This window comes from Rattus norvegicus, chromosome 20, assembly GCF_021556685.1.
Source record: "Rattus norvegicus strain SHRSP/BbbUtx chromosome 20, alternate assembly SHRSP_T2T, whole genome shotgun sequence".
Classification (NCBI taxonomy): domain Eukaryota; kingdom Metazoa; phylum Chordata; class Mammalia; order Rodentia; family Muridae; genus Rattus; species Rattus norvegicus.
This window is the reverse complement of record NC_141553.1, coordinates 17,389,304-17,413,517: the sequence shown is the minus strand read 5'-3', so window position 1 is coordinate 17,413,517 and position 24,214 is coordinate 17,389,304. Positions and strand designations below refer to the sequence as shown.

The 24,214-nt window shown below is 40.7% G+C and overlaps 1 protein-coding gene across 1 annotated transcript; it reads right to left on the bottom strand.

The window, feature by feature from the left end:
• Positions 1-12,138: 12,138 nt before the first annotated feature.
• On the bottom strand, positions 12,139-12,936 carry Jpt2l1 (Jupiter microtubule associated homolog 2 like 1). Its single transcript, NM_001109337.1, has one exon. The coding sequence runs from the start codon at positions 12,874-12,876 to the stop codon at positions 12,349-12,351; it is 528 nt and encodes a 175-aa protein (NP_001102807.1). The 5' UTR covers positions 12,877-12,936; the 3' UTR covers positions 12,139-12,348.
• Between the last annotated feature and the right edge of the window lie 11,278 nt (positions 12,937-24,214).

The window sequence follows — 24,214 nt, the reverse complement described above, 5'->3', positions numbered from 1 at the left end:
TACATTGATGATGAGACATTAATACTGATTATTGTTTCCTGTTTTTGTTGTTATAAGTGGAATTATGTTTGTGTGGCTATCTTTTGGGTTTGTTGAAGGTAGAGTTCTTTATTTTTCTAGGGTGTAGTTTCCCTCCTTGTGTTGGAGTTGTCTATTATCCTTTGTAGTGCTGGATTTGTGGAGAGAGGTGTAAATTTGTGTTTGTCATGGAATATCTTGGTTTCTCTATCTATGGTAATTGAGTTTTGCTAGATATAGTACCTGGGATGACATTTGTGTTCTCTTAGGGTCTGTATGACATCTGCACAGGATCTTCTGGCTTTCATAGTCTCTGGTGAGAAGTCTGGTATAATTCTTATAGGTCTGCCTTTATATGTTAATAGACATTTCCCCCTTACTGCTTTTAATATTCTTTGTTTTGTGCATTTGCTGTTTTGACTATCATGTGATGGGAGGAGTTTCTTTTCTGGTCCAATCTATTTCTGTAGACTTCTTGCATGTTCATGGGCATTTCTTTAGGTTAGAAATGTTTTCTTCTATAATTTTGTTGAATATATTTACTGGCCCTTTAAGTTGCAAATCTTCACTCTTGTTTATAACTATTGTCCTTAGGTTTGGTCCTCTTATTGTGTCCTGGATTTCCTGGATGTTTTGGGTTAGAAGCTTTTTGCATTTTGCATTTTCTTTGACTATATGTTGATGTTTTCTATGGCATGTTATGCCCCTGATGATCCTCTCTTCTATCTCTTGTTCTGTTGGTAATGCTTGCGTCTATGACTCTTGATCTCTTTCCTAGGTTATCTATTTCCAGGGTAACCTCTCTTTGTGATTTCTTTATTGTTTCTCTTTCCATTTTTAGATTCTGGATTGTTTTGTTCAATTCCTTCCCTTGCTTTTTTCCCCCTGTAATTCTTTAAGGGATTTTCATGCTTCCTATTTAAGGGCTTCTACTTGTTTATCTGAGTTCTCCTGTATTTCTTTAAGGGAGTTATTTCTGTCCTTCTTAAAGAACTCTAGCATCATGAGATCCGAATCTTGCTTATCCAGCATGTTGGGATATCCAGTATTTGCTGTGCTGGGAGAACTGGGTCCTGATGGTGCCAAATAGCTTTGGTTTTTGTTGCTTAGGTTCTTGTGCTTGCCTCTTGATATCTGGCTATCTCTGGTATTAGTTGTTTTTGCTGTCTCTGAGTGGAGCTTGTTTCTCCCATGGCCCCATGAGCCTGAGATCTTAGGAGTGAGCACACTCCTGGGGTAGCAGCTCTCTCCAGGCAGGATTTGGATAAGGAGGGCTGTGGGACAGCCTTAGTTATGGGCACAGGTGGAGATGGGAAGAATCCTGTTCCAGGCTGCTCTGTGGTTTCTGTGCCCTGTGTGGTCCCTCTTTGGACAGTCATCGGAGTGAAAGTAGTGGTGCTAGAGCGAGAGCACTCCTGGGAAACAATCTCTCTCCAGTTAGGATTTGGGTCTGGAGGGCTGTAGGACAGCCTTAGCTCCAGAGCACAGATGGAGATAGGAAGCTTCCTCATTTCTTTTTTATTGTTGTTATTGTTTTTTTTGTTGTTGTTGTTGGTGGTGGTGGTAGTGTTTGTGTGCATATATCCATGTAGAGGGCAGACGACAATTTGTTGGAATTGACCTTCTCCTTCCACCGTGTGGATCTTGGAGGTGGATCTCGGGTTATCAGCTTGGCCATACGTGCATGAACTTCTAGAACAATATTGTCATCTTTATGTATTTGTTTATTTTATTAATTCTCTGATAATTTTTTATGATGTTTTACTCATGTTCTTCCCTTTCAACCAAAGTGTTTTGAGCATATTTATGATTTTTAAATATTTGGTCTTATCTTCCTTAAATTCCTATAGAAAATTATATACTTGGATAAATATAAAATATTCATTGGTTATTTTTTGATAACTAGCATATAAGACAAACACCCTTGGAGGACAATCATTTTAATTTTGGGGTTTCTGTGTTTCTTCTTGTGACTTGACAAGGTGTGGCTATGCATGCCTGGTTTACCACTGGCAGCAGTTAGGCACTTCTGAGCTCGTGGCTGTTGGGTCTTGAGCTGGACTGACCAAAAAAAGGTGAACTTGTACTATTAGAAGTCAAAAGCTGTGAGAAGGGAGTGTGGAATGTGGGTAACCTATTTAAAACAATACCATGCTAGAGTCCAACAGGAATCCATTGTGTGCAGCCAATGAAACTCAATGGTTATTCCCCTCTAATGAAGCTCTTTATAAAGTCATTTGTTTATGGATCAATGAGGAAGCCAACCCACCCACAAAACTTTGACCCCAAATTTATCATGTCTACAAGAAATGCAGAGAGATGGGGGATAGAGCAGACAGAGCCAACCAATAGCAGGCCCAGCTTGATACCCACACCATGGACAAGCACCAATCTCTGACACTATTAATGGTATTGTTATGCTTGCAGATAGGAGTCTGACATGGCTGTTCTCTGAGAGGCAAGACCCATTAGCTGACTCAGACAGATGTGGATACCCACAGCTAAACAGTGGGTAGAGCTTGGGGACTCTTATGGAAGAACAGGAAGGATTGCAGGCCTCAGAGGGAATAAGACTTCCACAAGAAGACCAACAGAGTGAATTAACATGGCCCTTAGGGTTCTCAGAGTCTGAACCACCAACCAAAGAACATACACAGATTGGACCTAGGCCTCCCTGAAAATATGTAGCAGATGTGCAGCATCTTTTATGCATTTGTTATTTGCATATCTTTATGGAAATAGACCAGCACCAAACAACAAAGCAGCAGCAACATTTATGGATTAACTTCTCAAATAATAGAGATCAAGTCTACTTCAAAGTAGTGAGGTATACTGAAATTAACTCCGGACCTTGGTATCAGAGGTGCATATTTATACCATGGCTTCAAAACTTGTAAGTTACACATTGGATTAGTTTCACATTGTGGGATACAGGAAGGAAACAGTAGCACATCAGGAAGCAGACAGAAATCATGTACCCTCAGTGACCCACTCTAAGTGACCACCTTCTATCAGTTGGACCCCATCTCCCCATGTTCCCAGATTTAGCCTATGGGTAAAAATTTAGATTCAAACTATAAAATTTTGTCCCTGTCCCTCTAAATCTCCTAATTCTCTAACTTAAAGGGGCCAATGGGAGTCACAGTGCAAGCAGAATTGTATGTCATCTTCAACTTGACCGAATTAATCTACCACCATGGGAGTCATGGTACAACCAGAAATCTATGTCATCTTTTTTTTTTTTTTTTGGTTCTTTTTTTCGGAGCTGGGGACTGAACCCAGGGCCTTGCGCTTCCTAGGTAAGCGCTCTACCACTGAGCTAAATCCCCAGCCCCGAAATCTATGTCATCTTAAATGGGATCAAATTAATCTAACACCTTAAAACTCAGCTTCTTAACAAAGCTTCTAGACACAGAAAAATATAGATTCCTTGACAGACTCTAACATGAATAAGGTTGAGTCCAGTTCCAAGTAGAAATTTGTTCTTACTGGGAACTCGAGTCCCATGTTTATTGTCTGAGTTCCTCTTGGCATCCTGGTCTTCTTTGATCTCATCATCATGACATGTTAAGCTCTGTTGTAGCATTTTAGGCATTTTTATGCATCTTTAGAGTCTTCCATTTATCTTTCACAAGTCAGTTGTTAAGGTTTAAGGACCACATATAAGTAGAACTTTTGTTACAGGGAGGATCCTTATAGATTAGCTTACTACTGTGTTTACTTTTTATCACTGTGATTTAATTACCTGGGAGAACAAAACTTAAGGAAGGTAAATTTAATTTGGGTGATGACTTTCGAGGGCTCAGCCCCTGTCAACGGATTATGCCAAACATTATGGCAGCATTAGCAAGTGGAGAAACAGAGTGGTTCACATTATAGAAGGTAAGAGGAGGGACAGGGAGTGGCCAGGGGTGACAGAATCCCCCAAGAATCTGACCCACCAGACTATTTCTTAAATGTAGATCTTCATCTCTCATAGTCTCTAGATACTTCCAAGATCCCTCTGAAATCTAAGCGTCTAAAAGCTGAGTTTGTCAAGGATTTTTGTGTTCAAACTATTGTGCTAGTCTTGGATAAGCAAGCAACTTTCTAAGTTATAATTTTTTTTACTTATTAGGAAGAATAGTATGTATGTTGTGAAGTGGCTGGAATATTACATGAAAGAATATTATGCAATCTATCTAATGAATCACTGAAGAAATATCACACTAGAAACAAACTTCTTTTTAAATTTGAGTTCAAAATTGCTTCTTTATAACATTTTCTTGATTGCTGGTTTCTGTCCCCCTGAATCATGTAAAATCGCTTGACTCTTCAAAAGCAGTCATGGACTCTAAACTCAATACAAAATCTTTTATTTCTTCCCTTAAATATTTATCATAGAAGGATAAAAAATCTTTTCTATCCAGTACATATCAGCTGCAGGAGAAAATTTATTGGGAAACAACCTGGGTGCATTGAAGACAAAAGTAAAAGAGAAAGACTGGAATGTTTGGAGTCCCAGTTGTAGTTTCAAGGTTATCAGCGATACCATGGGAATAATTGGAATTTATTGCTACTTGAGTATGACACTAGTGGGATGGAGGCAGTGTTGGCATGTTTCGCATATGACATGTTGCACTATACCACATATTAATATTTCTGTATATTACTAAGTATTAAATAATAAATTGAATGTATGGAACTAAGTACACATTTAAATTACTAAGGTTCTCACCTACCAACAACCAAGCTAGTCTTTCTCTAAAACCCTCGCTGGCCCATGCCCAGGAACCAGCCCTCTTTCCCTACGCCATTTCTTTGTCACACTAGGCAGCACTAGAGTCACTTTCTCCCTGAAACCCTGGTGACATGACAGCTAGGGAAACAGGTAAGCCATTTGGACTCCCCTTCCCATCCTCCAATTCCCATTGGTCTGTCTTATCCCAAGGTTGGAAGCAGATCGCCCTCTGCTCCCTTTTCTTCATCCTTGTATATGTTCCAGCTCTTCTACGGTCTTCTTTCCTCACCCTACCCCTTTGTCTCACCTACCAACACTTCGAGGTAGTGATGTCCACTTGTGATGATAAGCAAAGACTCATGGGGAGACTTTTACTCTCTCTCTCCCATCCTCCAGTTACAATTCCCCAGTTTCATATAGAGTAATTTGCTCTGCTATTGCCCATAGCAGACAACATGCAGGGGCTTTTCTTTCTCCATTCCCTGTGGACTTCACAGATCCCTGAGGCAGACCCAACTTTCTCTCCTCCTGTGAACAAGCAGATGGTTCAAAAGACCTCAGCATAAGGCCAGATATAGCGAATTTGAAAAGAAAGTGGAGAAGAGTCTTGAACTCGTTGTTACATTCTGAACACAGTCCTGTTTGTACAGGCACTAAGAACGTAAATTAATTAACTGGTCCTCATAAAACTGAAACGTCTCTGTATGGCAAAGGACACGGGCATTCAGACAAAGCATTGGGGTACAGAATCAGGAAAAACTTTTAATGTCTATACATCCACTAGAGAGCTAATATTTAAAATATATTAAAATTTTTTAAAAAACTGGACATCAATAAACTGAATAAACTAAAAATGTGGGATGTATCTAAATAGAGTATTCGCAGAAGAGGAAACATAGGTGGTAGAGAAGAAGTTGCTGGAACAGTTAACATCATCAACATCCTTAGTCATGCGAGTCAAACTGACCTTGAGAGTCCATCCAACAAGTTAGAATGGCCAAGATCAATAAGACGAGTGGCAGCTCATGCTGGAGAGGATGTGGAATAAGGGGGACATTTATCCATTGTTGGTGGGACTGCAAACTTGTACAGAGTACTATGGAAATCCAGTTTTGAGGGCTTCTGGAAGCTGGGAATCTACCTTAGGATCTATCAATACCGCTCTCGGGGATCTACCTAAGGGACTCTACATCCTTCTATAAAGAGTGATGCTCATTCATGTTTATTGCAGTTATATCCATAATAGCAGAAAGTTGGAAACCACCTCTCAGTAGCTGAGTGGGTAAGGAATATACAGTACATCACACAATTGTTTATAAAGTGAAATCAAGAACTCTGCTAGTAATTTGATAGAGTTGAAAGAAGTTATCCTGTATTTAGTTCTGACCCCCCAAACAAATATATGTGTTCACTTAAATATAGATGTAAGCTGTTAAGTCTTACAAGCCCATTGTAATCCATACACTCCCAGAGGTTAGATGAAGATGAAGAGTAAGGGACTAGAGGGGAGAATCCATCATCTTAGGAAGGTGAAGTAAAACAGGTATAGATGGGGAGTGGCTAGAACTGGAGGATCAAGGGTGAATGGGAGGAAAGAGGGGAGTGAGGGAGGGAAACTAAGGAGGGACAGCTAAATCTAAGGGCCATTAGAGATGGTTTGTGGAATGTTAACACAGTAGAAACACACACACACACACACACACACACACACACACACACACACACACACAAAGGTGATTCAAGTTGAATAACCCAATAATGGAGGAAACTCAGCCCCAACTGGACCAAGTAAAGGTACCAGTGTTAGGAATGGCTACATCTAATTGGTTCGCCAGTGGGACCCCATGGGAACTTCTAAACTACACAGCCTATTGCCAAGTCAATTGGTGGCTCTCTACAGACCAATGGAAAGGGTCTATTCCTGAAGTCAGTAACTCCTTGACTCCCTGAACTTGGAGAAATGGAGTTGTTCCCTATCTAGAGCCTTCACCAATTCATGGTACTACATGTTACTCTGTACGCTAGCAAAGGAGAATGTTAAATACCTACCCGGCTACAAACCCTTCAATGTACAATGGCGACCTGTCTGCAAGAAGTGCAAGTGTGTTGAGATAGGGTTTCTCTCTATCTCCGTGCCTTTGTTTCTACATTGGAGAACAAAGACCCGAATTTCTTTCATTCCTCCCTCTTATGGAGATGAGTGTCTGTGGATATATTTATAACCCCTTTCTCTTTATATAACTTGAATTAACTTCCTTTCCTATACATTTAAATTTAATTAAATTCCCTTCTATTTTCTGTACGAGCCTATTTATAGGTTGATTTATGAATGGATGTCAAGTTATCTTAGAATTGTTGTGTTTTAAGAAAATGCCAACAACCAATAGCTTCAAAGGACACACTTCGGGGCTTTGGATTTTCCTGGGTTTGGGACTGGGAGAGAGGAAATGAGGCAGGAGATCTGCCATGCAGGGAGAGTGTAGAGGAGAGGAGACACACCAGGCCATGCATAAGAAGACAGGACAAAGAGGCTTGGCCACCATATGAAGGAGAGCCTGGCCCAGAGCAGCCAAGAGAAAACACAGAATTTAATAAGTTCTAACTCAGAATTATGAGCGGGGAATAGAGTCTACCAGCAGTGGGGATTAGGTAGTAGCCCAACTGTTGTGTTGGCTAAGGAATATCAAAACATAAAGGCTGCGTGTGTAGCTTTCATTCCAGAACGTAAAACATCGAGGCAGGTATGACCCTGCCAATGGGTTTTATTAAATATTAATTCAACACCATTGTGATAGTGGCACAAAATCTGTGGGACTAGCCAGTTAGTGTCTGATTAAATCGAAGGTTTATTCTATGAGATGGAACCCACAGCTGACACTGCTCCTCTGGCCAAGAACCCGAGACTATGCTAGAGCTCCAGGGGAACAACCAACTCCTACTGTTCCACTATAGGAACGCGGCAATAAGTTGACCCCTAATGGCATTCTGCTAGACTTATAGATAAGATCAATATCTTACGTGGTGACCATCAGAGACACTTTCTCCTGAGGGAGATGGGAATTAATACAGAGACCCACAGCTGGACAATGTGCAGAGAGTGAGAGACCTTGGACCTAAAAGACCTAAAAGAGACGTCTCCATCAATTCTCTCCCTGTCAGAGTTGGGGAATATTTTAGAAGATAAGGCAGAGAGAGTGTAAGATCCAGAGAAGATTGAGGACGCAGAGGTAACAAGGTCTTATATATATATACATATAGCAGGACTGATGCCCATACGAACTCACAGAGACTGTGGCAGCATACACATGGCCTGCACATGTCTGGTCCTGATGTGGTCCCAGTGCTAAGAATGGACGCGGACACAGGCTCCCATCTCTAACCCTGAAGCTGTCTGCAGTTGATAACTACTCACAAACGAAAATGCTTGTCACTAGTTATGTAAAACCACTCTAAAGGCCAGGTCTTATGATTGTACATGGGCAACACAAAACTATCTCAATGGTATCTTAGGAGGTCTTATTTTCTGCTTCATAATGCTTTGTTTGGGATTTTTCTTTTTCTTACCCTTCAGATCTTTTGTGTAGATATCGAGGTTTTCAAATTTTATGCTTTCAGAGTATTTCTTCCCATGTTACATGTGTTTATTAATGGTGCATTCTCTTTGGATCCTTGTTTTTCTGTTTGTTTTGTTCTATTTGGTTTGTTTTTATTTTGTAACACTATTATTATTAGTAGTAGTAGTATTAATTTCCTTTCTTAGATGTCTGGTTATTTTCTATTGAGAGAACAATAGAATTTGGAAGGCAGTAGGGAGAATCTGCGAGGTGCTGGAGAGGGGGAAATCAATCAGAATACAGTGTATGGAAAAAAATCTATTTTCAACAAAAGCAGCAAGAACATTCATTAATCAACAAAACCATCTCCCAAATTCAAGAGCAATTTGTTCAAAGAAACAGAGATGATGTCTGGAAAACTAAAGGTAAACTAGAGACACAGTAGAGCTATGTGAAGGAAATATTGTTGCTTCCATGAAGTGGGAGAGGACCCAGTTACTCCACTGACCAGTGTAAAGAATGACCATAAGTCCTAGGTTAAAACAAAACAAAAACAACAAAACCCCCAACAATAACAATAACCACCCATCCTTTTCATTAATATTGTGTTGATATTAATTTCCACTCATATTTTTATTTTATTCAGAAAGCATAAGTGTTGGACACTGGATGGATAAGAATGAAACTTTTGGCCTAACCCTGGATTGTGTGTGCATATATGTGTCTTTGAACTAGGCTCTGAAATTTGTCTAAAATTTAAAAGAAAGCCTAACTGTTAATTACCTTGACATTAAATTCCCATATGAGAAAGCTTTTTTTTTTTTGCTAACAAATATTGTGGATTCTGACTACAAATAATTTTATTTTAATTGAATTTGAAGATCCTGCAGTTTTAATCATGACGTTACTTTTGGTGTAGTTCAAATTATAGTCTAAAACTTTTTCATAGTGTTGGGTAATTCTTCAGTGTTTAGCCCACAAAAGATCATATTTCTAAAGCTTTTCCCTAAATTTTTAAAGCCTTATTTTATCTAAGTGCAAACTTAAAACTGAAGTTATTGACATACATAAAATCACCCAAACACAGAATTTTTTTTTTTTTTTTAGCAAGTCAGGGGTTCCTTTTAATTAAGTGGAGTGATGTTTTCTTTGACTGCTACGCTGACACCTGTATGGAAAGCGACTCTCCAACTATTCTAAGTACTCTCTGCTGGGGCTCAGTGAGATGCAGCTTTTAACGAAAACGTTCCTATAAACAATAATCTGGGGAACACAAATGTGCACATTGATCGAATGATTTGTGCCTCTTTTTATGTTTCAACCCTGACCGCAGAGCCAGCAAGGCTGAAACTATTGGTATTGACCCCTTCATAGAACACAAGCTTTCTAATCTCTGATTACTATGATAGGAGAATAAGAAAAAAAAATATGGCTTTTCCCTGCAAAGCTTATGTCTTGATAAAAACAGAGTAGAGCTTTTGGAGTTGATTCAGTTTTGAAAGCTTAAAAGATTCTCCCTTCTCTGGTGAGTGATAGAGCCCAAAGTCTTGCATGGACACAATGGGCAAGCTATATCCCCTGACCTAGATATTTAAAACCTTTAAGCTACTGCCCTGGAATTGACAATCCTGCCCAGAGCCCTGTGCATGCTGGGAAATTGAAAGGTAGGATTCAGTCTCAGTGTGGCACTGAGGATGTACATAGCCTGAGTCAATGCATCTTTGCTCCTATTCTCTGAGCTCACATCTGTAACCGGGGATGCTCTGAACTTGCTCCTGTAACCAGGAAACCTCTGAGCTCACATCTGTAACCACGGATGCTCTGAGCTGACTCTTGCAACCATGGAATTTTTTAATCCAACCATTATACCTAGTTTTACCTCATAAAACTATAATGTTCCTATCAAAATTGCACTATGATGTAAGGACAGGTTTCTTGTTCTGACATGACAATAGAAAAATGCTGGCGACAAATGCACTTCGTTTTAAGGCTTAATGAAGATGACAATTGTCTACCACTGGATTTAGCTGGGGACTAATTTACAGATTTACACTTTGAGCCCAACTGTAGTGGAAGAGATAGAGAGATGGGGAGATGAAGAAGGGAGCCTTTGCTGTAGGTCACAGTCGCAGCTCGCTATATCCTCCCAGCTATCCAGGCCAGCAGGTGGATCTTGGAGCTTTTCTCTCACTGGGCTAACAGCAGAATCATCTAGTGATGTTAGACTCCTTCTTGACAATCCAATTTGGAATTCACAAATCATTTTTCTACCTAAGAGAGCAGCTACAAAAACTTTATTTCTATCATTTTATTATTTTCTTTTAAGCTAAAGAAGTGTCTGGGCTAAATAAAGCAAACATCATTTATGACCTTTTCTTAAGTGGAAAAGAACTCTGAATTCCAAATGACAGCCTCATAATGACTGAACTACACCCATTTTGAGTTGTTACAGAATTACATACATGTAAGATGTGTTATTTGGCTTCAAGAAACAGAGCAGCTGAAGGGGGAAACTCTTTGGTTGACAAAGCCATGGTCGGCCCCTCAACAGACCGTGTAGGAAGCAGAGCTCGGCAGGTGACTCCTGCAGGCACTTGTAGGTCTGTGAGTGTGACCCCAGGACTGCCGCTTTCCCAAAATGTACTGAGGGCATTTCTGGCCCCTGCTATGAAGCTGTCTGTAGGTAGGAGAAACAAACGTAGCACCACTTAGAAGCCCTTTCCACAGATGCACACCAGAGGGGAAACAAGGAACCCCTCCGAGACTGAACAGTGGGGACATCTGGCTGACAGATGAAGTGACGTGACTTTAAAGCCCAGTACCTCTGCTGCCGAATGACAGTTGTGACCTTACTGTGAAACAGTCCTGGCCTTCGGAACACTGTTTATGAGCAAGGTCAAGAAGCCTAAAGCTTCCTAAAGGTGACTTGGGCAGCTCTTGTGTTTTGGTGCACAGAGTAGCGCCAGAGTGTTGAAGCAGTGCACGATTATCTATGAGAAGCTGATACTAAGCACAGCTTTCCAGATGTTGGTAAAGAAGTCAACCCAACCCAACATCCTTCAGCAGGTCTTCCTCTCAACTACAGGAACAAAGCAAGATAGAAGAACAGGAATCCACTCAATACCTGGACATATATGGCCCTGCAGAGGCCAGAGAACTTATGTATAGGGAGAACCATGAACAGGGAGAACCCCTGGTGCAGAACTAAGGTCTATGCTTAAGGCTGACGAGACAAACAAAAAAGAACAACCCACATCCAAATCTGGCTTGTCAAGAGCCAAGCAAACTGGAGAGGAAGGCAGGCTGCTGCCTCAGAGCTGGCCATGGTTTTCGGGTCAGGAATGGGACAACTCAGGGGATTGGTGCATTAAAAGTAAAAATAAAATAAAATAGAATGAGCAAACCTACCAAACTTCCATCCAGGACAGAACTGAGAATAATGGGTTGATTTCCTATTGAATGCTACCAAAAGGAGCAGTCATGTTTCAAATAGTTTAGGATGACGTATGGGGGTGGGAGGCATTAGGGTTCGGAGTTATCTCACAGGTAGAAGCATTTAGTGAATGGCAATTCCTGAAAGGAAAGGGTTAATGTAAACTCTATCTTGTCTTTAAGAGTTTCTGTTCTATAGATCTCCTCCTTCCCACAGTGAGGGAACAGGTCGTCTGGGTTCTTTTTCAACCAAACCACTCTTAGATGCCCAGCAGCCTGCAAACTGCTGACCCAAGGACAAGATAGACCCTGGCATCCTTCCGCTAATGGGTCCCATCTCTTCTGGCTTCCCCACAACTATACAGTTCTGTTTCACAGAGAGCAGCTAACTAGGAAGGAGGAACTAGAACATTCCGTTTTATCACCACAGATTTATATCTTGGCAGTCTAGAAGGCACAGTCCTCTGGGCAGCTCTTCCAGTGACAACAAGGCCTATGAACTGCCAACCCCACACGCGTGACAAACCCTCTCCCACCCCCAACTCTTTTAGGTTAAAGGAAGCACTAACGTTCAATACCCTATCCCTGAGTGGCCGATCTGGTTACAGACAGAGCAGGAGCCTCTCAATAGAAGGAGATGCTGGATTTGCCTCCTGGTGGGTTCAGGACTTTGTTGTGGGAGCGAGGTCTTGGCCCCAGTCTGGGTTCATGACTGTCAACTGTAGGTGTGGCCTCCGGTTTCTTTGCATGCTCTCTTCTGGGTGCCGAGTATGTGGAAGCTTTCCAGTCAGGTTTACAATCTTCCCCTTCACACAGCAAAACATGATCCTTGGGCTTGTTTGGGTGTGCCAGAGGCATAGTGGCAGTGACTGGGGAGCCAAATATGTCACTGGTCTTCCCACCGGGTGGGTTCGGACGATGTCGAGTTTGTACAGGAGTTGATTCATCGAAGATCCCACTTCCTTTGCCTCCTGGAGGATTTGTCCTCTTGGGAATATTTTTCGGCTCTTCAGGCGGTCCAAAAATATTAGATGCCATCCTATAAGGCTTGCTTGTTGAAGGACTTCCAAAAGGATTACTCGATTCTCCTCCTGGGAGCTTTATGGATCTGGAGCCCAACCGGCCAGCTTGGCCGTCCATGCCCTGGAACATGTTGACTGCGGGCCCTGCGCTTCAACAGATGCCACCGTGAACTTGCTTCTGTAACCAGGGAAGCTCTGAGTGCGCTCCTGTAACCAGGGACGCTGTGAGGTCATTTCTGTAACTAGGGATGAGCTCATTTCTGTACCCAGGGATGCTCTGAGTTATTTACATCTGGAACCAGGGGTTCTGTGAGCTCATTTTTACAGTTTGCATCACAGCCTCTGTCCTTATAGAAAGGGATTTACCTTTGACATAGAGATTCCTAGCAAGTATTTGCTGGCTAGACTAATGGGAGGTTATCACGTTCCTTGCCAAACAATCAAATTAGTAAAAAAAAAAAAAATCCATTAGTATAATTTATGAAATTTATATTAATGGTTACAGCACATAATATACCTATATAATGACCCCCAATACCATCGCTGATTTTTGTCAGACTGAATCTAGACTCCTTCAATCCAGACTTCACTTTAATATTGAAATGCAATAATTTTTTAGTTTCTAGGCCGATGACAGCATAAATGACCTGAGGGAACCAGAGACGGTAGGTGGTAGGGAGGGAAATGGTGCAAAAGGTCCAGATAATTAAAGTTAATTTTTCCATCCTTGTCTCAGATTTTTTTTGTTATTTTTCATTATTCTCTTTGTTTATTTTATTTATTTATTTATTTTTTGGTTCTTTTTTTCGGAGCTGGGGACCGGACCCAGGGCCTTGCGCTTCCTAGGTAAGCGCTCTAACCACTGAGCTAAATCCCCAGCCCCATGTTTATTTTACAGTAATAAAAAAGTGTATCAATATTGTCTAGTACTTCATTTAGGGGACAATAGAGGCAGGAATGAGGGATGCCACTATGTGAAAAATATCAGGACGGAGGTGAAGACATCTATGAGATACAAGCTTGGCTTCCTTTCTTGTTTTGGGATTTATCTTAATTATGCTCATTCGCATATGTCTGTGGGCGTGGGTGCTCAAAATGCAGGTGCTTGCAGAGGTCGGATGATGCCTTAACTTTGCTGGAGCTGGAGTGGGTTTGTGGTCCTGAGTGCTGAGAACTGAACACAAAGAGAAGTGTAGGCTCTCAACCTTGGAGCTGCCTGTCATATCCTTCTTTTTTTGTTTGTTTGTTGTTTTGTTGTTGTTTTGTTTTTTGTTTTTTTTTCCTTGAGAGTATCTGAATCAAATGTTGGGTGGCAGTCACATTTGGATGATGGTAATGTAGATAAGCTTATCTTCCTATTTCACAGAGTAAAGGAAATGGTTCTCCACCTACCTAGTACTTTCACTGGGCTTTAGGAAGACCCAGTGCTTCTGTGGAGAACACACAGGACACACTATGCCTGGATGAGTAAACGTCTCCATTATTTGTTTTCTCAGACGAATGAGCTCACCTTTTCCTGTAAGTGCAATGGTCGAGCCTGCTTCCCCAAGGGACTATCAGAGAGTTTTCCACTCCAGATGATGTTTCGCGTCAAACAGCCCATGCTCCTCCTAGAATGTCATACACATCATTTTTTTTTTAAATCCACATTTAACTAAATGGCACATAGTAAAGTCAACAGAACTAATGGATGCCCCGGATTTTTCTTATTGAACCCCAAAGCACAGTGCATTAGATCCGAAGATTACAAATGAAATTTCTAAAATTTCCTGAAGGAACACGAAGAAAAACAAAAGATTAGGTAATCTTCCATTAAAGTGCTTCTTCCTTTCCAGGGTGAATCTTTTAAATTGTCATATAAAGGATGCAGATCATATCATTTGGATTTGATAGAAAGCCCAAGTCTTCCCCAGGCAAGCACAAGGTTTTATTGTTAACTCAAGAAAGAGAGAAAACAACGGTTCCTGACAAGGACACAATTCAAAAGGTGGAAACAGGAGGTGCGAGTCAGTTCATTTGCTACCTAGAAGGTCAGTTGCTCCAAGGGCAGTGTTACGGGATCTAGCATTTACCATGCTTGACTAGTAACAGCGGCAGCCCCGTTTCTAACAAGTCATCTTGAAAATTGGGTTCACGTGGCTGAAAGGAATGCAGGACTGTCTGATGAGATGAATATGGTTTCTAGCACGGTCGCGTGTTGCCACCTGTGAGTCACGAGGTGTACACATCTGTCCTCAGTCACGGAGGTTGGCCCTAGAATCTTTCATCAAAGCTTCCTTGCGTGGTTGCCTCTTTAAACACTAGTCGTGACCTTTCCACTGTGATGTTAAATGAAAGCAGCCAGACACAAGAATCCATTTGTATACCTCCACTTATTTGAAAGGTCCAGACTAAGCCAGTGTGCAGAGAAAGAAACGCGGGCAGTAATTGCCAGGGATTGGAAGTGGAAGAGCGGAGAAGGTGTCTTTCAGTAGGAAAAGGGGAATATATTTGAAGTGATAAAATGTTCTGAATTCATGCATTCACGATCACTGTGCTGAATGTCCCTGCAACTCTGTGTGCTCACTGAAGGAGAAATGAACTGCACATGTTAAAAACAAGTTTTCAGGGAGTCTATTAGACTGTTTTTTTTTTTTTTGCGCTATCAAATGACGAACATGATTTTAATCTTTTCGGCAGTAGCCATATTAGTTCTGTATTATTTTAAATGTGAATGATTATGTCATGGAAAAGAAAACAATTGTATAGCGTGAAGTAATTAGTGTAGTACTGGGAGATATGGAAACCTGTGACTTGTTTAGTATAGCGGGGTTTCATGTGAGTTTTTTATTTATTATTTATTATTTTATATATTTTAATTTCTAATGTTGTCCCCCTTCCCAGTTTCCCCTTCACAATCCTCCTACCCCATCCCCTCCCCCTGCTTCTATGAGGGCCCTCCCTAAGCCACCCACCCACTCCTGCCTCACTGCCTTAGCATTCCCCTCCTATAAGGGGGCAATCGAGCCTCACAGGACCAAAGGCCTCCCCTTCCCAGATGCCAGATAAGGCCATTCTCTGCTACACATGCAGCTGGAGCCATGGGTCCTCCATGTTTATTCTTTGGTTGGTGGTTTAGTCCCTGGGAGCTCTTGGGGATCTTGTTGGTTGATATTGTTGTTCTTCCTATGGGGTTGCAAAACCCTTCAGCTCCTTGAGTCCTTCCCCTAACTCCTCATATAAGTTTTCTCCTTTCAAATTGAGCTTCTAGAAATTCGAGGAGAGTTTTGTTTTTTATAAAACCAAACCTCTTCATTTCCATTTCTAAATTAAAAAGCAGCCTTGTTGTGATTATTCTCTGTGTTAACAGTGCACTGAGTATGAATTTTAAACTACATTGTCTGTTGTCAACAGCAGTTCTGGAGACCACTGGGGACTGCCCTTTGTCAAGTTCAAAGTGAGTATTTCGGGACTTTTTTTTGTATGTATAGATAAAAAAAAATTACTGAAAAGATCTCTTACGGAATATACATTTCACAACTGAATAATGAAGGTACCTGTCGATTTTTTTTCTGTAAAGATACATGGTAAGTTTTTGTAAACCCGCGCCTTTAATAATAAAATTTTAGTCGCTTTCCCCATTTAAACAAAAGTACAGGCAAAGGTTTGATATCAACAAACAGATGGGTGTTGACCCTAATGTATGTTTGCCAAATAGGCTAGAGTTTAGTGTTGTGGTTTCCTATGGGTGTGTACACATGGAGATTCATGGCTGTACATGTCCAGTTAGCTCTGAATGTAGCCCAACGTTACATCATCCTCGTGGTGGTTTGAATGAGAAATATTCCCCATAGACTCCAATAGTTTGACATTTCTTCTTGGCACACTTGTCAAAAGCCATTTGATCTTAGTTTTCCTGAGTGATGAGGCAAGGTGACCAGCACACACAGTTGTTGATATGTCCAGGTCTTCCTTGCTGTCATAGATTTGTCCCTTGCTCTGCTGTCCAGGAAAAATCCTTCATTGCTTAAAAAAATCATTTGGTCACATATGTAAGGTTGATATCTTGTCTCTATTGTGTTTCACCTGTTTATATTTCTGTACTCAATGGTGGTGCTGACATTTGATTAGCTTTGGGGGAAACTGTAATGAGCGTGCCTTCCATGTTTATTTTTTCAATCTTGTGGTGTATATTATGTAGTACCCTAGAGATAGGATTTTAGGATGGGCTTTTCAAGTCCATAAAAATAATTTCTTGGTGTTTGGAAATGGGTCATATTCAATTTCTAAAATATTTTGATAGAATTGGAACCTTTAGCAATATTAATTTTACAATATAGTAATCTGAACATTATATATAATATGAACATGAATATGAATATATATTATGAATATTATATATATAATAATTCTTTCAGCAGTATTTCATAGATTAACTTGTACAGGTTACTGACATTCTTGGTCCATTCCTAAGTAGTTTTTTTCCCATGTATTTATTTATTGATGGGTTAATCTGAGTTGTGTTTGTGTATGTGTCTGCATATATATGCCACTGTGTATTTGTAGAGTCAGAGGAGAGCTAGCAGGAATTGGCTCTCTCCTTTTACCCTATTGGTTTGGGGAATTGAGCGCAGGACTTCAGGCATGCCTTGACCTTCTGAGGCATCTTCCTAACCCAACTCCAGTGTCAGTATATGTTATTTATTTTGCTTGACTCATTAGTTTGGCTGGATTTCAGTTCTGAGATAAGTAAAAATCATAAAAGTAATCATCGTTACCTTGTTTCTGATCCTAGCGAAAATACTCTCAACTTTTTAGCTTTGAGTATGCTATTAACCAAGGAGATTTCATTCATGAATTGTATCATTTTAGGGGTAAATTGGCCTTGTCTCAGCACACAGTCCTTTTGCACACACTGGTGGATGGGCTTGGCCCCATTCTGTTGAAGCCTTTTGCATAAGTATTTCTTCATGATGGTTAACATCTTCTGATCTTCTTGTGGCAACGCTGGACACATATACCAGATGAGATAACAGGATGATGGTAGCTCTTTACACATTTGGGCAGAGTTCATTTGACCTTGTATGTTTTAAAATGTTGCCTTTCTGATTCAATCTCTCATGAATTTCAGGCCTATTTAGATTTTCTAATCGTTTTGACAGTTTATGTGTTTTAAATTTCTTGAAATCAAATTATTACTGTTCAGTTGTTCACAGTATTCTTTCCCTATCCTAACTACTGGAGAATCCATATTAGTAGTCTATTTTTTATTTCCAGTTTTATTAACTTGAGTGGACTCTCCTTTTCCTGGCTTGTCTAACTACAGGATGGACTTTTTTCTAGTCATCTGTGGGCCAAATATCTAGTAATGTTTGTGTCCATGTTCAACCTCGATGCTGGGGTGTGTGAACACTGCTTGGGCAGACTAAATGGGAGGTGCTAGGCTATAATCCATTCTCACTGCCATTGGGGTGCAGGGGTAGTAAAACACAGCTGAAGATGGGCACCCCAACCTGAATGAGAAAAGACACAGGCTGGGACAGAAGCCTGAATTCCCTTACTTTAGGACACTGGACACTACTGGTAAGTATGAGGTGTGGGGAAGGTGAGTGTCCGCAGGCCAGTGATGAGCCCAGGATGGGAGGTGGGGAAGGAGAAATCTGACTTAGCTAAGGGGTGAGTGTCTGGGTCCAGAGACTTAGACAGCGCCGCTCTATATGAAGAAGGCTTCCCCTCACAGCAGTTCTTGAGAGAGACATTCCTTACTTATCCAAACTGTTTATTGGTAGTGAAAAATGGATGCATACAACCAACTCAGGGTGGACCAGAGATTAAGTACCTTTTGTAGGAAAGGAATACCTTTGCAGAAAGGGAAGTTTATTGGCTAAACCCTTGGGCTGCCCATGTAGATACCTCATTAGCATTGAGAGCTCTGTGCTCTGTGAGATGTGACTAGTGGTCCTGATTCTCATGTGGGGTGTTCTGTCCAGGACAGGAACGGGGTCAGGAGTAGATGAAGTGCCCACTGTTCTCATATAAGAATTGCTTAGCCTTCCTAATTTTTGTCTGCTGACATGGTTCCACTTGCCCCACAGTGATGATGATGATGATGATGATGATGATGATGATGATGATGATGATGATTTTTGGAGCTCCTTCTCTCTCTAGGTTGAAGTAGGTTATATTTTGGCTGTGTCTTTCATCCTTGTCCTAGGTAGCCTGGGTTTGTGTGTTCTGATTTTATTATCAGGAGACCAGTCCAAATGGATTAGAACCTTAATAATCTTATTTTAACTAAGACACTTCTTTAGAGACCCAGTCTTCTACCCAGACACATTCTGAAGCGTAACGCTTCAACATGCGTGTTCTGAGCATGCAACTCCAGCCTATAACACATCTGAACACTGACTCGCTTTCTAGGACCTCTTTGCGATAACTGAGGGAGGACGTTAGAACACAAAGCAGACTTTTACTGCCATGCATCATATTAAATTATTTCAGACTCTTTAAGATCCTGTGTAGACTCAGTATAAAATGCCATCCTTGTCCTTTACTCCTAGGAATTAATCCAGGCAGGCTATTCCCCTCCATATTCGTGACAATCTTGGCATTCAGGTACTCATGTCCTTAGCAATTACATGTGAGTTGAATGTTCAGGTGAATCTTCCCATTTGGTCTCTGAAATTTCTCTGAAAATGATTCTATTTATATTTATGGTTTTAGACCTGTATAGGATGAGCAATGGTCACCTCTTTTGTAACGATTGCCACAAAACTTGCATTCTGTCAACTATGTTTGGCCAAGGGAAGTATTAGAATTGACAACAATTTTTTAATGTAGGTTTATTAGTGCCTCAGTTAATTTTTTTGACAATACGTGTTTGTGTTTTAAGTCCTTGGTCTCTGAAGATAATATTTACCTTTGGCTTTCGGTAAATTTAAAAATTAATGAATACTTTCCAGGTAATTATTTATGTAAATATCAGAACTAAGATAATGAAAACCATTCTTCTGATCAGATATCCAGTTAGTAAATACTACCAGGCAGCAATGATGACAGGTTCTTATAACATAGAAAAATATTGTCAGCATATACGTCAATGTGTGTCCAATTGTCCATTGAGCATGAGCAAAGAAGGCAAGCATGACATCATTTTTAAAGAAAATCTATTTTAATAAAAGTTAAAAAGCACCACATAGAATATCCATTCCATTAATTTAAACCCAATCAATGTGTAAGATGCACAGCTGATTTACATATTTCAAAGTCCCTTGGTCTATGCTTTTTCATTTGTTTGCAAGTCAGAGAATAATAATCACAAATCAAGCGGATGGCCACCTGTCAACCTGTACACACTTTATAAAGAAACTCCATGCAGGTTATAATCCATGTCAGAGCTAGGAAGCATCAATGCCTCATGTCATGCTCAGAGGCCAATGGGAAGGCCAGTGATATAATGACTGAATGCGGGGTGCCCTTGTGTCATCTCATGGTCCTCTGAAGAAGAGCAAACACAGACGCAACTGATACAGACGCAACTGTGAGGGAGTAGCCTGAAACTTACTTCAAAGGAATCCCATTATGATACCATTAGAATAATTTTACTTTTGAAAAAATTAGGACTGCTTGACTGTGTGCAAGCTGATGTATGGTGTGCACTAGATCTATTCAAGTAACGTAATCAGCATTCTAAAAATAGACAAGATGCTTGAAAATAAAGGTTATTATAAGGTTTGAGTGTGGAAGTTAAATAGCACAAAATGTCAATTGGATTTCGAGATTTGTCTAAAAAGTCATCGAGCAATGGGAGTCCTGCCTGCTCTGCCATTTGTCCTTATATTGATTAATTGCAAGATTAATAAATTGTAAGCTTTTAAAACCCAGAAAGGAAAACACTGTTTCCCTTGCTTAGACTGAATTTTATAAAGTTGTTTCTAAGTATGTAATCTTGCTGAAATTAAAAGGAAGTGATAACTGTCTGGCCCACAGCTACTACAGCATGCTCTGGGGTGTGCAGATGAGGCTAACAGCCAAATGATGAGGAACAGAGGGTAGGTGTGCCCTGCCCTTCCCAAGTGATGGAATAACACACAAAGGCCAACTGCACAAAAACACATTAAAACAAACAAACAAACAAACAAACAAACAAACTAACTAACCACCCTAAGGCATTGTTTTCTAGATTCTACCTAGAACTTTGCCCTAAGAATAATGTTAAATGTTCATGATATCCTATTTGCAATGTAGCAGTTGATCTCCCTCCTCAATGTGCACACTGGGCATAGCTCTGATTTCCTGCCTTCATGGGGAGTGTATCTGCCATTTCGAATAAAGACAAAGAAAATGATTATATTTAGGTTAAAAGGCACAAGGAACAAGTCAAATGAAGCCCTAAGGCTGTTGGGAATGTTATAAGATGGACACTTTGTCAGGACCCTCCTAGAAGGCTACAAAGACCAGGTGATTATAAGCAATTTGGCTCCTGGTGTTGGAGGCTGGGATGTTGAAGATGTGGGAGCTGTGCCAGGGGTAAGGGGCACTAATTATTGTATCAGATAACCCGTGACACAAGATGTGGTAAAAGGAAGAGAAAAATGTATCAGAGGGAATCAGTAGATGCAAACTCACTTTCATTTCAAATCTACTCTTCATATTCTATCTGCCTGAGGTTAATTCAATGGGCCACTCATGAGATCAGAACCCTTCTGACTCCATCTCATTTTATTAACATTGACACACTGGGCTCCTGTTTGCAGCATATGAACACCAGGGAACACTTAGCACATAGGAAATAGCTGAAGGAGGTAGAGGGGAGAGTGCCTGCATCCTTACTTTCTTACTAATTTACAGGTCATTACATACAGAAACCTTATGACAAAATCATAGGTCCTAAAAAACAGACATGTTGAACTATGTTCATTCACATGTTTGATGAAGATTTTCAAGTTGCCCCCTGAAGGTATCATTCAGAAGTAAACTAAGGTTTGCAATACCATTAGTTGAAAGAGCTACATCGTCTTAAAACAAGGGCCAGAGTCTTGGGGACTAATTAAGTAGCTATTTATTTCAGACTTAAGGATTTTACAAATTCCATGTGACCCTATTTTTTTCTTCCTTTAGGATAAGCATCACATTATAATGGGAAATCCCGCCTTTGCTTGCACAATTTGTTTCTGTTCTCCTCTGTGTAAGATGCTTCGAAACATCATTAGACACAGTATTAATCTCCTGAGTTTCTGTATGGCTATAATTTTACCTCCACTTTCAGAAATCTTCACACACACATGCACACACACACTCACAACATGTGTGTATGTCTACATGTGTTTGTGTGACTCTGTGTGTGTGTGTATGTGTACGTATGAGTGTCTATGTGTATGTTAGTGTTACATGTGTCTATGTGTGTCTGTGTCTATATGTGTGTTTCTATGAGACTAGGTAATAGTATCCATGAAAGAAAAATATTTTATCCCTTTCTGCCCTCACATATCATGCCTGAAATTACACTACTCATTCCAAGAAAGCAAAACTTATGAGCAGCTGGCTGTAGAGCCAACCTAGCCTGACAATGTTGGGTGAGATCCAGGTCACTCCTTCCGTTCTGTTCATAATAATGGGATGTCAGGATGAACAGTGTCCGAGCCAGTACTTACTAACATTAAAACCGTGTGCTTGAATTCCTGCTTCAGCTTGAGGTAATTCTACAGTTTAGTCCTTCAGCCATGCCTTCCTCTTCTGACATGAAAACCCAAGCCTTTCCTGCACAGGTAGCATTTAGACTTAAGGCACAGGTAGGTGATGTTACTATGCAGGTAAGATCTATGCCCTCGGGAAGTCACTGAACTGCCTGTTGTTTACTGCCTTCTTTCGCATATGTATCTGCATAGCCAAGTCCACTTCACATTGTCCTTTTGCCCAAAATACTGGGTCTGTTCCCTATGAATTTTTCCTTGTCCCACCCCAGAAATCTACCTCAAATTGTTTGAGACTCTGTGTCATTTATACATCATATTGGGAAGTGATATTCAAATATTAGAAGCTGCAACTATGACCTTTCACCCACATGGTACCTTGACATGACTGCTAGGATGATGTCCATTCTCATATTAAAGTAGAAAACAAAATTTAACACATTAGTACCATGCAGTTTTTGTCATTATTGTTCTACAGCACAATACAGCTTAAAGTCAGGGATGGTGATTCCCCAAGAAGTTCTTTTATTGTTAAGAATTATTTTCGCTATCCTGGGTTTTTTTTTCTTTCCACATGAAGTTGAGAATTGCTGTTTCCATGCCTGTGAAGAATTGTGTTGGAATTTTGATGGGGATGGCATTGAGTCTTTAGATTGCTTTTGGTAAGATGGCTATTTTTATTATGTTAATCCTACCAATCCATGAGCATGGGAGGTCTTTCCATCTTCTGAGATCTTCTTTGAATTCTTTCTTCAGAGACTTGAAGTTCTTGTCATACAGATCTTTCACTTGCTTGGTTAGAGTTACCCCAAGATATTTTATAATCTTTGTGATTATTGTGAAGGGTGTTGTTTCCCCTCCCTCCTCTCCTACCAGATACCAGACTGTGACTCTAACCTCTCCTCTTCCCCAGATCCACTCCTCTTCCTTTCCCTTCAGAAGAATATAGGCCTTTCCAGGATATCAACTAAACATGGCACATCAAGTTGCACATTCCCTCATGATAGGGCTGGACAAGGCAATACAGTAGGAGGAAAGGGTTCTCCAAAATTGGCAAAAGAGTAGAGACAGCCCAACTCCTACTGCTGGTAGTTCCACAAGAATACCAAGTTCTACAACCAAAACACATCTGCAGAGGACCTGGGTTAGACCCATACAGGCACCCTGATTGTTGGTTCAGTCTCTGCAATGCCCCTAGGAGCTCTGGTTAGTTGATTCTGTTGGGCCATTTGTGGTGTCCTTGACTCCTTTGGATCTCACAATCCTTCCTTCACCTACTCAATAGGATTCCCTGAATTCCGTCTAATGTTGGATGTGGGTTTCTGCATCTGTTCCCTTCAGTTTCTGGATGAAGCTTCTCTGAAGATGATCATACTAATGTCTGATCTATGATTACACAGAGTACCATTAGGAGTCATTTCATATTTAGTTGACTACCCCCCCAGTTGTATTTGATTCTATTCTAGGTCTCTGGACAATGAAGACTCAGGTTCCTGGCCTTTCAGGTAGTGTCAGGCATGGGCTTCATGATGTGGCATCCTAAGTTGGACCAGTCATTGGTTGACCAGTCCCACGAGTTCTGTGTCACCTTTACCTTAGCATATCTTGCAGGCATAGGTCTAAGGTTTTATGGATGGGTTGGTATTCCGATCCCTCCACTGAAAAGTGGCCAGTTTGTATCCCCAAGGACTATGAGTCTTTGCTAGGGTCACCCTTATGGATTCCAGGGGGTTTCCATTGTACTATGTTTCTATCGCACTTCCAAAATGTCCCCCATTTCAGTAGTCTCACCTTGTA